Here is a 14,766-nt window from a genome sequence, read left to right as displayed (position 1 = left end):
AATTTCAAAGAGTTTACTGAGTTACAGTTAATATATGGAAATCAGTCAATTTGAAATAAAATCATGAGGCCCTAATCTATGGATTTCACGTGACTGGGTGGGCCTGGGAGGGCAAAGGCCCACCCACAATCAGAATTTGTTTTTCCTCACAAAAGAGCTTTATTACAGACAGAAATGCTCCTATGCACCCCCCCCCTCTGACGATCCCGCAGGTGAAGAAGCCGGATGTGGAGGTCCTGGGATGGCATGGTTACACGTGGTCTGCGGTTGTGGGGCGTGTTGGACGTATAATTGCACGCTCCGTCAAAACTTGAGACATCTGTGACATTGTGTTGTGTGACAAAACTGCACATTTTTAGAGTGGCCTTTTATTGTCTCCAGCACAAGGTGCACCTGTGTAATGATCATGCTGTTTAATCAGCTTCTTGATATGCCACACCTGTCAGGTGGATGGATTATCTTGACAAAGGATAACATTCTCACTAACAGGGATGTAAACACTTTTGTGCACAACATTTGAGAGATATGTTTTTTGTGCATATGGAACATTTCTGGGATCTTTTATTTCAGCTCATTACACACGGGACCAGCACTTTACATGTTGTGTTTATATTTTTGTTCATTGGAATTTGAGACTTGCACAGTTTGATTGTGATACCTCCGCACATTGACTCGGTACCCCCTGTATATAGCCTCGGTATTGGTATTTTGTGTTAGTTTTAATAAACATTTTTACTTTAGTTTATTTAGTAAATATTTTCTTAACTCTATTTCTTGAACTGCATTGTTGGTTAAGGGCTTGTCAGTAACATTTCACGGTAAGGTCTACACCTGCACATGTGACAAATGTGATTTGATTTGAATAAAAACATTTTATTCAAGGGCCCCAATCTGCACAAACCTATTCACGTTAACTGATTTTTAGTTGAATATTGAACATTGTTATCCACAGGGGTGCAAACGTCTTGCAAGTGTTGCTACCACCAGGTGGTGGTGTGCACCTCATAAATAAAATGCCCCTAGGCAACCAAACACGAAGGCCCAGCAGAGAGTCCCATCAACAGTATACAACTCCACTTGGATCAATTCACTTTTAATGACAAATACTTTTCATGTTTTTCAGGATCACTGACCAGCGGTTTGAGAAGGTGCCATATTTTGTCTTTGGGGACTTCAACTTCAGGTTGGATACAAGGCAGGTTATCGAGGTAAGCACATTGATGCATGTGTTGCGAACATATCAGTTAGTGTCTACACTATATGTGATTTGGCACATGCACCTTGACATGGATAGGTGTTGCTGATATCTCTCTCTGTGTGTGTGTGTGCACAGTTTTCTAGGGTTTTGTGGGGGACAACAGCCATCACAGTTATCACTCATTTTCACCCCTCCACTGTCGTTGGCCCAGCTGTCTTTGCTAACCAACCCTCCAAGTCCATTATGTAATGGTGCCGTCCCCCTTCACTTCCTCTCTCCCTCACTTCCTCTCTCCCTCCCTTCATCTCTCACTCCCTTCATCTCTCCTCCCTTCATCTCTCCCTCCCTTCATCTCTCCCTCCCTTCATCTCTCCATCCCTTCCTCTCTCTCTCCCTTCCTCTCTCCCTCCCTTCCTCTCTCCCTCCCTTTCTCTTGGTGCAAATGCCGCCACATTAGAGTCAGTGTAGTAGTCAGAGTAGTCATTCAGCAATCCTCATCAGGAGATTTTAGGGGGGCTGTAGGATAACAAGCCATAAAGTTCCACACAGACAGCGGAGCTCCGTGATAAGACAGAGACCAGCCACTTGTGGGGCCAACCCTGCTCCCACCACACAATGGCACCTCAAATCAGTGGCTCTTTTCAAATTGTGGGGATTGTTAATTTGGGAGAAGTCCCGTTGTCTCAAAAAGGGAAGGGGAAGAGGAGTGGGGCGGAGGGGGTGGGTGGTTGTTGAATGGAGGACTTTTGCTCAAACAATTCAGGAAATACTTCATCCTGTGAGGTAAAGTGAGAAGGGCCTTTTGAGCGGAGAGTGTAGTTTAACCATCGAATCACTAGGGGAGGAATTGAATAGAATACTTAATTGAACGCAGAGGTCATGTGCTATTCCTCGTAGGCAAACATTAAATGAGCATGTTGTTTCACGCTGCTGTGTTCAGCTGCTTTGGTTGTTGTGTGCGACCATATGATTTTTTCTACTATATCTTATCACATTGATAGATTGCGTAGTCTAGTCTTTCGGCGGTACATTGAATTCCTCAGCCGTGTTTAGGGCACATTAGAGCTGCTGATCATGTGAGAATATTATGCTTTGGAGATAATAGTGATCGCATCACGAAACCAGGACAAAAAAAATGACATGATTTGGGAGATGTTCATTCATAGAGTGGTCCTTTGGAAAAAGGATGTTTGACATTTGTATCTAAAAGCATAATTGATCATCAGAGTTGGCATATTTATAACATTTTGGCTAACCAAGGCCTCCTTTAAGTCTCCATAAAATTTCATCTGTAAGTGCTACAAAGCAAGAATTGGTGTCAAATTAAGCTTTTCCTCCTGCTCCGTAATGGGAGTAGTATTTTGATTTCAATAATAAAAAATCAAAGTGTTAATTTTGGCACTCTTTTTTTCAGATTTAGTCTAGTCTTAGTAATTCTGACTACAATATCATAGCCTCAATCAAAAATGTTGACATTTGAATAATGAGAGAGTAGTAGCACAATAACCAGATGCTGCTGCAAAGTATTGGCAAATTAGTATAGGTTGCACCTCCATCACTCGGTCACGTCATTGTCATTGTTACCAACGTTCCACAGATGCCGCAGCCACATTGATGTCCAAAAGTAGAACGGGAGCTAATGACTGTTTCGCCCAGTGATGTAGTCGAGTTACTAAACCTGGAGTCCGAATCGAGTCCCAAGTCCTCTGTGCTCGAGCCCCAAGTCCAAGTCATCAAATGGTTGAGTCACCAGTCCCTATGGCTGAATTCCGAGTCCCAGTGCTCAAGTCAATAAATTGTTTGCTATCCCTTTTCCTTACTTTCTGTGCCACAAAATGTATGCATATAGGCTACTGGTTATATGTTACCAGAGCCACGTTCAGTTGTTAAAAAACGATATTGAATGTTGGCGATAGAAATTCCATAAATAGAGCCAACATTATTCATTATTCTACATGTCAAAGAGGCATGTTTGTTCTACATAGAAATATGCTATCTTAATATTCCAAAACGTTGCATCCTGCATCCAGGTTGTTAGCTGTAGCTGACTAATGAGGCAACATGACTGAACAAGGTGCAGCCTAAACCAAAGGTTAACGGTCCTGTCCGATAGTAGCCTAGTTTTAGAACGGCCCGCAATATTCTTTATGGATATAAAATGCGTCCCACCAATGCACTATAGAAAGAGAAGAAAACTTAGCGGCAGTATTATAGATCATGTCTTTTGAACTAGAATCAAGCCATTCTCTCTGAAGAAAAGAGGAAGACTTGGCTACGTTGGCTACAGAACCTGTATATGAAATGCAGTGAGAAAAGTGGGAAAGTTGAGTGACACTGCATTTCGAAGACAGCCTACTTTTCTATAGCCTACTCATGGGAGAGAAAAACATGTTTTCCTATTAGTCAATGTTGCTATTGTTTTTATTTTCACAAAGCAGCTTGTGTTTCTTAACCAGGTAAAGGGTAGCTAACAAGAAGGCTGTCGTGAAGCAACAGTCGCCTGCGCGATGTGTATAATCGGAGGTGAAGCGGTGGCTGCCTGTCTGCCCACGCTCATCGCTTGCTCCCCCGCAGCTCACCAGCTCATTGCTTGCTGCCCCACAGCTCATCAGCATACTGTATGTAGGCTGTGTTTGCCTAGTGTGACTCATCCTTCATACTGCTGAATTGAACTACGCTGCGAATCTGTGCTACTAATATGAATTGTTCATCAATCTTTCCAAAAACTCTTGTCTAGTCCACTTAGTCAGATTTTAGTCACAGGGAAAATGTTGTCTCGTTTTAGTAAACTGAAATGAAAAATTTTTTTTCTGTCTATTTAGACAGTTATAGTCTCTTCAATTTGCCACTGGAAAATAGGTGTTTGACTAATATTTTAGTCACTATTTTTGTCTGCACTAATTTATGAATATTGAATAATATAAACAGGAATATTAAAAAATCACAGATTTAGATTTGGCAATTTTCTATATATATTGTTGAACATAATATACTCTACCGGCATATCAAAGTTCCAGGGTGGGATCTCTGCTAGTTTTAAAGTTATGGCCCATTTTTATACAGAAAAATTGGTATAGTAGGCAATGTGACAAATCACAGCTATCCTGTATCATTGCATATCCTGCAAATTACCAACAGAGGGTGACCATTTTGAATCCATTTTCACATTCACTCAGTAATGCTTGCAAATTTGAACATAACTCTAAAAGTAGCAAAGATGTCACTCTGGAACTTTGATTTCTGCGTGGAGTATATTATGGTAAACAATATATAGAAAATTTTGCCAAATTAAACATTTAATTTTTCAATATTCAAAAATTAATGTAAAAAATAATCATATTTGAAATCAAAATACTACTCATATTACAGAGCAAGTGGTGAAACTTAATATTTTGTAGCACCTACAAATGAAACATTATGGAGTCTTAAAGGAGGCCTGGGTAATTTCCCAATTATGCTTCAACATACTTATGTCACATACACTGAGTATTCCAAATATTAGGAACACCTTCCTAATATTGAGTTGCACCAAAATCATCAGGACATGGAATCTACAAGGTGTCGAAAGCATTCCACAGGGATGTTGGTCCATGTTGACTCAAGTTGGCTGGATGTCCTTTGGGTGATGCTCCTGGCGCCTACTATCATACACCCTTCAAAGGCACTAAAATCTGTTGTCTTGCTGATTCAGCCTCTGAATGGAACACAGACACAATCCGTGGTCTCAATTGTCTCAAGGCTTAGAAACCATTCCTTAACCTGTCTCCTGCTCTTCATCTACACTGATTTGAAGTGGATTTAACAAGTGACATCAATAAGGGATCATAGCTTTCACCTGGATTCACCTGGTCAGTCTGTCATGGAAAGAGCAGGTGTTCTTAATGTTTTGGATACTCATTGTATAGGCCAACAATCCTCCTTCCAAAGGACCATTCTATGGATTCAATTTTGTGAAAATCCCCAAAATCATGCCATTTTTTTGTTGTCCTGGTTTCGTGAGGAATCACTCAATACAGTAAGCTAAGGTCCCAAGGCCACAGTAGCCACAGCCTAAGAGGGAAGAACATATGCCGGAAGAATAATCAGAGAACATTGAGACCATTTTGAATCAAAGACACTTGCACCCAACTTCTAGGTTACCTCGATTGAGGAATATGAAGTGGTTAGCATGACTGTGATCATTATATACAAACATATCATATAGTGGCCATTCATTTCATATTCCAGCTACCGCTGAGACATTGGGTTATTATGACTATAGAAAAAACAATGTAGAAATAATGTAGAACAAAAAGTAAATCCTGGTACAATGCTGCCAAAGTGTTTAATAGTACAACGTTTCTAACCCAAACTGGGTGATCATAGAAATATAACCATCAGAAAGAATATCATCCCAGTATGTCACCATATTTATCCCCCATGACTAATCTAGATCAGACACCCCCTCCTTCCTCCTCCCCCTTTGCTCTGTGGTAGGTAAGTAGTCACCCTCTCTGTGTCTCTGCCACTGAAACGCTGTTTAAGTGTACTAGGGGTCATGGCCCCTTTTCCAGGGATGTGTAAGGCTAGCACCGGTTTGTGTCTGTCTCTGCCTACTCCCCTCCGCCCAACTCCTTTCTCATGCACCTTCAGTATCCCCACCACACACACACACACACACACACACACACACACACACACACACACACACACACACACACACACACACACACACACACACACACACACACACACACACACACACACACACACAATGTTCCTGATTGATTTTCCCTGTGTGAAGGGGTGGTGGTGCTGCCACTGGGGGGGGGGGTACCTCGGGAAGTCAGATCTGTGGGCCATGAAGCCCCTTCTACCATCGCTCTATTCTCACACACAAACACACACCTTCTATCCTCTCACACACACCCCTCTCCTTCACTTTACTCCTTCCTAAGAGGTCCTCATACTCACCCTTTAACGGGACAACACCACAGGCTGATGACATCATCCAAGGGGCTCGTCCCGTTAGAGGCAGGATTCTACTCATATAAAACCGTTCAGCGCAGAGCTCACCAGTCTGATGTAATGGTGACCTGTACTGGATGTGGTTGTGGAGGGACGCTGTGATGTCACCAGTAAACATATGATGGTAGCTTTCATGTGGCTCTATAACTCCCAGCCAGGAGATATGTCAACCATGTAATGACAATTATTGTCAGCTGGACAATTAGTGCACATTGGAAAGATGCTTTAATTTAGATTGGACCTGGTGGATCAATTGGGCCTGCTTATCTGGAGATTGATTCAGATGGAGGGCTCCTCTCTCTGTGACTCTCACTCTGTAACACACATTAGGCACAATTACCTCTCCACTTCTTCAATGCAGAAAGGTAAGAACTGTCCCATATTATATGTGGGCAAAAACGAGGAGCATTTAATACATGTATTTCTCTAGTTGCTTGAACACTACAGCTACACTTTTTCTCTCTGAGTGTCATCATGGACACCCACTGCAATGCAAATAGCCACCAGCCCCTCCCCTTAACCCATCATGCCCTGTGGATCCATGTGTTGTGGTCTACACACTAGGCCCAATGTCCTATACCCCATTGTCTCAGGGTTGGACATAGGTGGCAGATTCCTGGCATGCTTGTGCTGCAGGATCAGTAACCAGAGGCTGTGGCCAGCCCCCCTCCCAACTGGGCTCCCCGTTAATTGTGTCCGACAGAGGGAATTGTCTTCAATTGACCCTCATTCACTGGGCCTTTCACCAGGGGACAAAGGACACAGCCAAGTGGAGGCTAATGCTGGGGTTGAGCTCCCTGGAGGTGGTCTTCCCAGTGTCTTGGACCAGTCCCCGGTCCCTTTTTCCTGCTCTGACTGTATCATCAGGACAGGAGAGGTGAGCCCAGCCAGAGAGAAGTGCAAGTGGAGGAATGAGGCTGCCCAAGCACTCGATGGGTGGATAGGGCATTGGGACAGTACAGAAGGGAACCAGTGTATTCTGTTGATTGGAATGGTGCACTTGTACCTGTTTTCTGATTTGGAGAATGACCTAAACTTACTATGATGTGCATGTGAGAAAGTTGTATGTGTGAGAGAAGGCATTAGGAGTTGATTAACCACCTGTGTGCTGCTGACTGTGTGCTGAGACGGCCCGGACCGAGACTGAAGAAGAGGTGCATGATGGGACGCCCTGGAACCCCAGGGACCAGTGGCAGTGAATCACAGAGGCTCAGTGACAGCCCCAGGGCTCCATGCCTGGACTCTCAGTATATTTAAAATGTATCCTAATTAAACTTAATAGAATGTAAATTTAATATCTGCAGAAATTTTGCTCTCCTGGCCGGTCGCTCCAATTTAAGGATTGATTGAGGCCAGCGGGGAGGTTAATTGCTGACTTGATCTACTGTCCCCGTGACATAGCTTGTGCCTGTTTTAATTGGAATTTATCTGGCCGCTACATGGGCAGATTTCATTAGGCTAGCGGCCTCTCACCGCACCGCACACCGCACCACACCACCACTCCCTGCACGAGGGAGATCTCAGTTGGAGGACGTGTGGATGTGTTCGGTAGCGCCTCCTTTCTGTGGTTAGTGGAAAGAGCAGGTGGATGGCAGGGGATGGCCCAGGCATCAATCTTCCTCCCTTTGTCCTGTTTCTCTACTTAAGCAGCATGAAATTAAAGGTGGAGCCGTTGACTAGGACCCACTCCAAATGAATACTGTAAAATACTCATTAACGACAAGCAGGGTAACACACGTTTCATTTTTTCACCCTTTGTCGAAGTGCTTTACAGCATACGGTCCGTGCCAGGGAAAAGTGTGACGGGGTTGTGTGTGATACTGTTTCTAAAGCCGTATTCGAAACACTGGCCTGAGTGGTAGAGGTCTTGGAACGGGTCCAACTTTTTGGAACCGTGAAGGACTCTACTGTGTGGATTTTTGTGTGAGTCTATGCGTGTGTGGACATACATGGGTGTGTATGTGTTTGCATGTGTTCTTCCATGTCTGTAATAATGTATTTATCCCTTAATAATGTGAAACATATACAAGCACTCTTCAAATAGGCTGGAAAGAGTCATTTAGGGTTGTTGATGCCTATTGTCTTGGTTCGTGAACCTGTTTCTGGATAAATAACTTTCACTGCCTTTTCCCTTTCTGCCCCAGCCTTTGATTAGCATGTGTGCTAAGGTGGGCCCTTCCATTAATCAAAACAGAGGCAGTGTAATTAAGTGTACACTACATTAGTCAGGCTAATTAATTTTGGGGGCCATCCATCCATTAGCCAGTGGGCTAGCACTGATTGGGCCTCTGTTCTGGGGGAACCTAGACACCAGGGACTGTGAGGACTGTGACCCTCCTTGGCCGCTGTCACACAGACCTACACACACATAAACACACACACACACTCTGCCGCCTACTACTCCCCAATACCACAGCAGGAGCACCCTACTTAATTAGATTAAACCAAATATCTGTCATACACAGAACATTGTGATACAATGATAATCTTATTCTATCTCTGAGGACAATCTTGTTGTTTCAATAGGAAAACAAAATATATCTATGACAATGAGGCCTGCAGTATGCCAGAGATAGTGTAGTTGAACACGATAAATGAACTAACTTATATGTGAGGTCATCATGATATGGCGTCACCTTGTCACTGGATTATATGTTTAGATTTATCCACATAGCCTCAGACAAAGATGTTTCCGATATGAAGATAAATCGTCATGATCTGGGTAATTCATCACAATGAGGCCCCATTATGAGAGATAACCCGTCTGGATAGAGGGAGACTATTCCCCTTGGGACAAAGCCTGTTTTCTCCTCTCCTTTTTCCCTCTATTTGCTTGCCATGCTAATGAAAAGAGAGACAGAGAGATGGAGACACAGAGAGAAAGAGAGAGTTCAGCAACGAGGGCGTAACGCGAGCGATGTCGCTTTGATCAGGACGCTGTTCCACAATTAAAACGCTCTGCAAATGAAGAACAAGCAGTGGCTTCTGTTGGTCCTCCTCATCAACAACAGCCTCCTCATCAACAAGAGCTGCAGCCATTGTGTTACTGGCCGTAGCGGCTGGCAGCTGGGCCCACCATTCCAGGGGCAGATCACATGGTGTGACAGGGTGTGAGGACAGCGCCTGGCACCAGTGGTCACCCACCGCCCCCCCTCAGACCATGGCGTTGTGGCCTATCGGATCCAGGGTTGGCCTGGGCTGTAGCCCCATTGACCCCCTTAGTCAATGATGCCACACCTGCTGTCGGCCGCTGGGCCACTGGGGAGGACGCTCCTACTGGTCACTATGGCCTCCTCACCTTCTTAGTCTCTAGTGAGGCTTTAGATCTCTCATTCTCGTTCTCTCATTCATGTCTTCACACTTCTCTCTCATTTACACTTTTTCTCTCATCCTAATTTTCTTTCAGCTGACTCACTCACTCACTCACTCACTCACTCACTCACTCACTCACTCACTCACTCACACACTCCTTTCTCGCCCTCTCGCCTGTCACCCTCCCTGCCTTCACTCTCCCTCCCCCTCTCCCTCCCATTCTCCCTCCCTCTCCCTTTGCATCTCCCTCTCTCTTTCTGAATGCAGGAGGTTTTTGTCCTCACTCTGTCTTGGGGACTTTTTTTTCTTCCGTCCTACTGTCCTTTCTCCTGAAAAGGCCACCAACTTTCTAGAGCACTGATCATTCGTCTTGAACGGCTCAGGAAAGGGATTTTCACTTTTTTTCATAGGGGAGAAGAAAAGGAACAAGCCAGTTTGTCTAGCGGTGGGGGGCTCTATTCTTACTGAAAGGTCTGGTGTTAAATTGGGTCAGGAATGCAGATTTTTCCGCAATGGGAATATGGGGATATTAGCTAAAAGCACATGGCCAGGCAGACAGACAAGCATGTTCTAATACAGGCCTTGTCATATGAGCTTAGTGCTGCTTGCCTTCCACGTGTACTGTATGTATGTGTGCATGCTGGCGGGTGGCTAGGATGTGTGCATGCGTGCGTGGCAATATTAGGCTGTCTGAGCGTACATGGTTGTAGACAAGGCAAGCATTATTATGCGACAAAAGTGTTGTAGAGAAATTCTAAGAGGACGTGTTTCACAGCTGACAGTGAGAAGAGTTGGTGGAAAGCTCCACGTATTTGTTTTGATGCTTCATACACTCGTGGTCTTATTTACTAGGCTGGACTCACCCCACATTTGCAGTTCTGGAGTAATTGTGTTTGTCCATTAACTTTGAATTCCTCCATGGGCAAAATCTGGACTCCACAGTGTGGGTTTCGACCATCCCTTTAAATGATCCGTCACCATATGCAGAAGAGTACCTCATACCTACTGCAAAACATGGTGGTGGATCTTTCATGTGATGGGGCTATTTGGCTTCCACTGGTCCTGGGAACCTTCTTAAGGTCAGCTGCATCATGAACTTTACCCAGTACCAGGACATTTTAGCCAAAATCCTGGTTGCCTCTGTCAGGAGGCTGAAACTTGTCTGCAACTGGATCTTCAATCAAGACAGTAACCCAAAGGACACATCAAAATCCACAAAAAAAACGTTAATGGACCACAAAATCAACATTTTGCAATGGCTATTTCAGTCTCCGGACTTGAACCCCATTGAAAACATGTGGTTTGAATTGAAGAGGGCAGTCCATAAGCGCATGATGAATGATATCAAGGACCTGGGAAGATTGTGTGGATTAATGGTCTAGAAACCCTCCCAATAAATTCTCCATTCTCATAAAACATTTTTGAAAAAGGCTCAGTGCCATTATCCAAGCAAGAAGAGTATTGAAAACAGGGGTGCCAATAATTTTGACACCTGTCTTTTTGAGAAGAAAAAAAATTACTTGTTAAACAAAATATATTTCGCTGAGCAATTTAATTAGTATATATTTCTTTGCATACAATATAGCTCAGTATATGTTATTTATTTTAGACAATTTTTTTGCTCATCTTGTCAAGGGTGCCAGTAATTTCAGAGCTAGCTGTATGTTTGTCTTATCTCGCAATTCACTAGATTGTCCTCCTTGCCTCTATCTTGGTCAAAATGGAGCTCATCCATGCAGCATTTGAAAACGCCAGGGATGAACAACTGGCCAATAGTGACTTTTTGATTTAGTTCCAAATGAAATGTGGCATAAACTGTAGAGGATAAGGGTGTCTTTGTGCCTGATTCATAGTGCCCTACTTGTATGATGTCAGTCTATTTTTGACTAATGCAGTGCTGGGCCTTTGCGAGCTGAGCACAATAATTGTTTTTTCTTTTCGGGTCGGGTGGGGTGCCAACCAGGTCCCAGGACACTGCATGTTGTTTCAGGTGTTATGTAAAGGTTTATTTTATACTCAGTGCCTTTGGAATGTATTCAGATCCCTTCTTCCACATTATTATAAAATTGATTAAATAAAATACATTCTTTAGCAATCTACACACAATACCCCATAATGACAAAGCAGAAACAGGTTTTTAGAAATGATTGCAAATGTTTTAAATATTGATTATACTTGAGATGTTTCTACAATTTGATTGGAGTCCACCTGTGGTAAATATAATTGATTGGACATGATTTGAAAAGGCACACACCTGTCTATATAAAGACCCACAGTTGACAGTGCATGTCAGAGCAAAAAACAAGCCATTTTGTCGAAGGAATTGTCCGTAGAGCTCCAAGACTCAGGATTGTGTCGAGGCACAGATCTGGGAAAGGGTACCATTCTTAAATGGAAGAAGTTTGGAACCACCATGACTCTTCCTAGTGCTGGCAGCCCGGCCAAACTGAGCATTTGGGGGAGAAGGGCCTTGGTCAGGGAGGTGACCAAGAACCCGATGGTCACTCTGACAGAGCTCTAGAGTCTCCTCTGGGGAGATGGGAGAACCTTCCAGAAGGACATGCATCTCTGCAGCACTTCATCAATCAGGCCTTTATGGTGGAGTGGCGACACTCCATTAAAAGGCACATGACAGCCCGCTTGGAGTTTGCCACAAAGCACCTAAAAACTCTCGGACCATGAGAAACAAGACTATCTGGTCCAATGAAACCAACTCTTTGGCCTGAATTCCAAGCTTCACGTCTGGAGTAATCCTGGCACCATCCCTACGGTGAAGCATGGTGTTGGCAGCATCATGCTGTGGTCATGTTTTTCAGCGGCAGGGAGTGGGAGACTAGTCAGGATCAAGGCAATAATGAACGGAGCAAAGTACAGAGAGGTGTGTGTGTGTGTGTGTGTGTGTGTGTGTGTGTGTGTGTGTGTGTGTGTGTGTGTGTGTGTGTGTGTGTGTGTGTGTGTGTGTGTATTACACATACAGTTGAAGTCGGAAGTTAGGTGACACTTAGGTTGGAGTTAAAACTAGTTTTTCAACCACTCCACAAATTTCTTGTTATCAAACTATAGTTTTGGCAAGTCGGTTAGGACATCTACTTTGTGCATGACACAAGTAAGTTTTCCAAAAATTGTTTACAGACAGATTATTTCACTTATAATTCACTATATCACAATTCCAGTGGGTCAGAAGTTTACATACACTAAGTTGACTGTGCCTTTAAACAGCTTGGAAAATTCCAGGAAAGGATGTCAAGGCTTTAGAAGCTTCTGATAGGCTAATTGACGTCATTTGAGTCAATTGGAGGTGTACCAGTGGATGTTTTTCAAGACCTACCTTCAAACTCAGTGCCTCTGCTTGACATCATGGGAAAATCAAAAGAAATCAGCCAAAAATTGTAGACCTCCACTAGCCTGGTTCATCCTTGGGAGCAATTTCCAAACGCCTGAAGCTACCACGTTCATCTGTACAAACAAAGTACGCAAGAATAAACACCATGGGACCACGCAGCCTTCATACCACTCAGGAAGGAGACGCGTTCTGTCTCCTAGAGATGAATGTACTTTGGTTCGAAAAGTGCAAATCAATACCAGAACAACAGCACCTTGTGAAGATGCTGGAGGAAAAAGTATCTCTATCCACAGTAAAACAAGTCCTATATCGACATAACCTGAAAGGTCGCTCAGCAAGGAAGAAGCCACTGCTCCAAAACCTCCATAAAAAAGCCAGACTAAGGTTTGCAACTGCACATGGGGACAAAGATCGTACTTTTTGGAGAAATGTCCTCTGGTCTGATGAAACAGAAATAGAACTGTTTGGCCATAATGAACATCGTTATGTTTGGAGGAAAAAGGGGGATGCTTGAAAGCTGAAGAACACCATCCCAACCGTGAAGCATGGGTGTGGCAGCATCATGTTGTGGGGGTGCTTTGCTGCAGGAGGGACTGGTGCACTTCACAAAATAGATGGAAACATGAGGAAGGAAAATTATATCAATATATTGAAGCAACCGCTCAAGACATCAGTCAGGAAGCTAAAGCTTGGTCGCAAATGGGTCTTCCAAATGGACAATGACCCCAAGCATACTTCCAAAGTTGTGACAAAATGGCTTAAGGCCAGCAAAGTCAAAGTATTGGAGTGGCCATCAAAAAAGCCCTGACCTCGATCCTATAGAAAATGTGTGGGCAGAACTGAAAAAGTGTTTGCGAGCAAGGAGGCCTACAAACCTGACTCAGTTACACCAGCTCTGTCAGGAGGAATGGGCCAGAATTCACCCAACGTATTGTGGAAGGCTACCTGAAATGATTGACCCAAGTTAAACAATTTAAAGGCAATGCTACCAAATACTAATTGAGTGTATGTAAACTTCTGACCCACTGGGAATATAATGAAATAAATAAAAGCTGAAATAAATCATTCTCTCTGCCATTACTCTGACATTTCACCTTCTTGAAATAAAGTGGTGATCCTAACTGACCTAAAACAGGGAATGTTTTACTAGGATTAAATCTCAGGAATAGTGAAAAACTGAGTTTAAATGTATTTGGCTAAGATGTACATAATCTTCTGACTTCAACTGTATACACGCACGCACACACACACACTATGGTGGCCTGTTGATAGGGACAACCCTTTCCATTTTCTCCGCCCTAATGATTGAGTTTACATGATGTTATGTCCCCCCTAGGAAATTGCTCCAAGTCATCTGTTCCAGCTCAAAAGAAGTCCACCTTAATTTGAGAGTTAACTTTGTTAAAATGTATAAAGTTATATTTCATAACAAGCAAATCAATCTTTTATGGGCAGTTTCTCGGAAGCTAAACGGTATAAATTACATACCGGCATCTAGAATAGATCTCCAATTAAAAGTTAATGCCTTTTGAGCTGACAATGTAAAGAATGTAATATCCATCGGAAGGTGATGGAGAGATCTCCTGATTTAAATCTTATTCATGGGGTCGGATAGAATGTACATACTGTCAGTCACACAAAGGTGGTCTCACAGAGGATCTCTATGTAACACAGTTGTAAACCCAGCGTTGGCACCCAGGGCTTTTAAACAACTCTGCTCAGTGACATTAAAAGTCGCTCTGCTCTTTTCACAGCCCATCATATTTAAAAGGGCACCATTAAGTGGCACAGTGAGAATTCATGGGCCTCTTTCTACTATTCCCCAGTGATTTATCTTTGACGGCCATATTGGCCAGGCTCTTTGAGGAGGGATTCATCGTTTTGTCTTATGTCCCATTTACGTTAG

At 43.4% G+C, this 14,766-nt stretch overlaps 1 protein-coding gene across 5 annotated transcripts in view; it reads left to right on the top strand.

Moving 5' to 3' along the window:
* The window catches only part of LOC135510874 (inositol polyphosphate-5-phosphatase A-like), a 265,620-nt gene that overhangs the window by 194,501 nt on the left and 56,353 nt on the right, over positions 1-14,766 (top strand). For all 5 annotated transcript variants that reach the window (XM_064932177.1, XM_064932175.1, XM_064932173.1 and 2 more), the window contains one exon: positions 1,124-1,208. In XM_064932177.1, the coding sequence (XP_064788249.1) occupies positions 1,124-1,208 (85 nt within the window). The remainder of the gene's footprint in view (positions 1-1,123; positions 1,209-14,766) is intronic.

Source organism: Oncorhynchus masou, chromosome 23, assembly GCF_036934945.1.
Source record: "Oncorhynchus masou masou isolate Uvic2021 chromosome 23, UVic_Omas_1.1, whole genome shotgun sequence".
NCBI classification, from domain to species: Eukaryota; Metazoa; Chordata; class Actinopteri; order Salmoniformes; family Salmonidae; genus Oncorhynchus; species Oncorhynchus masou.
Note: the sequence above shows the minus strand (reverse complement) of the source record. Positions and strands in the feature narration are given on the sequence as shown.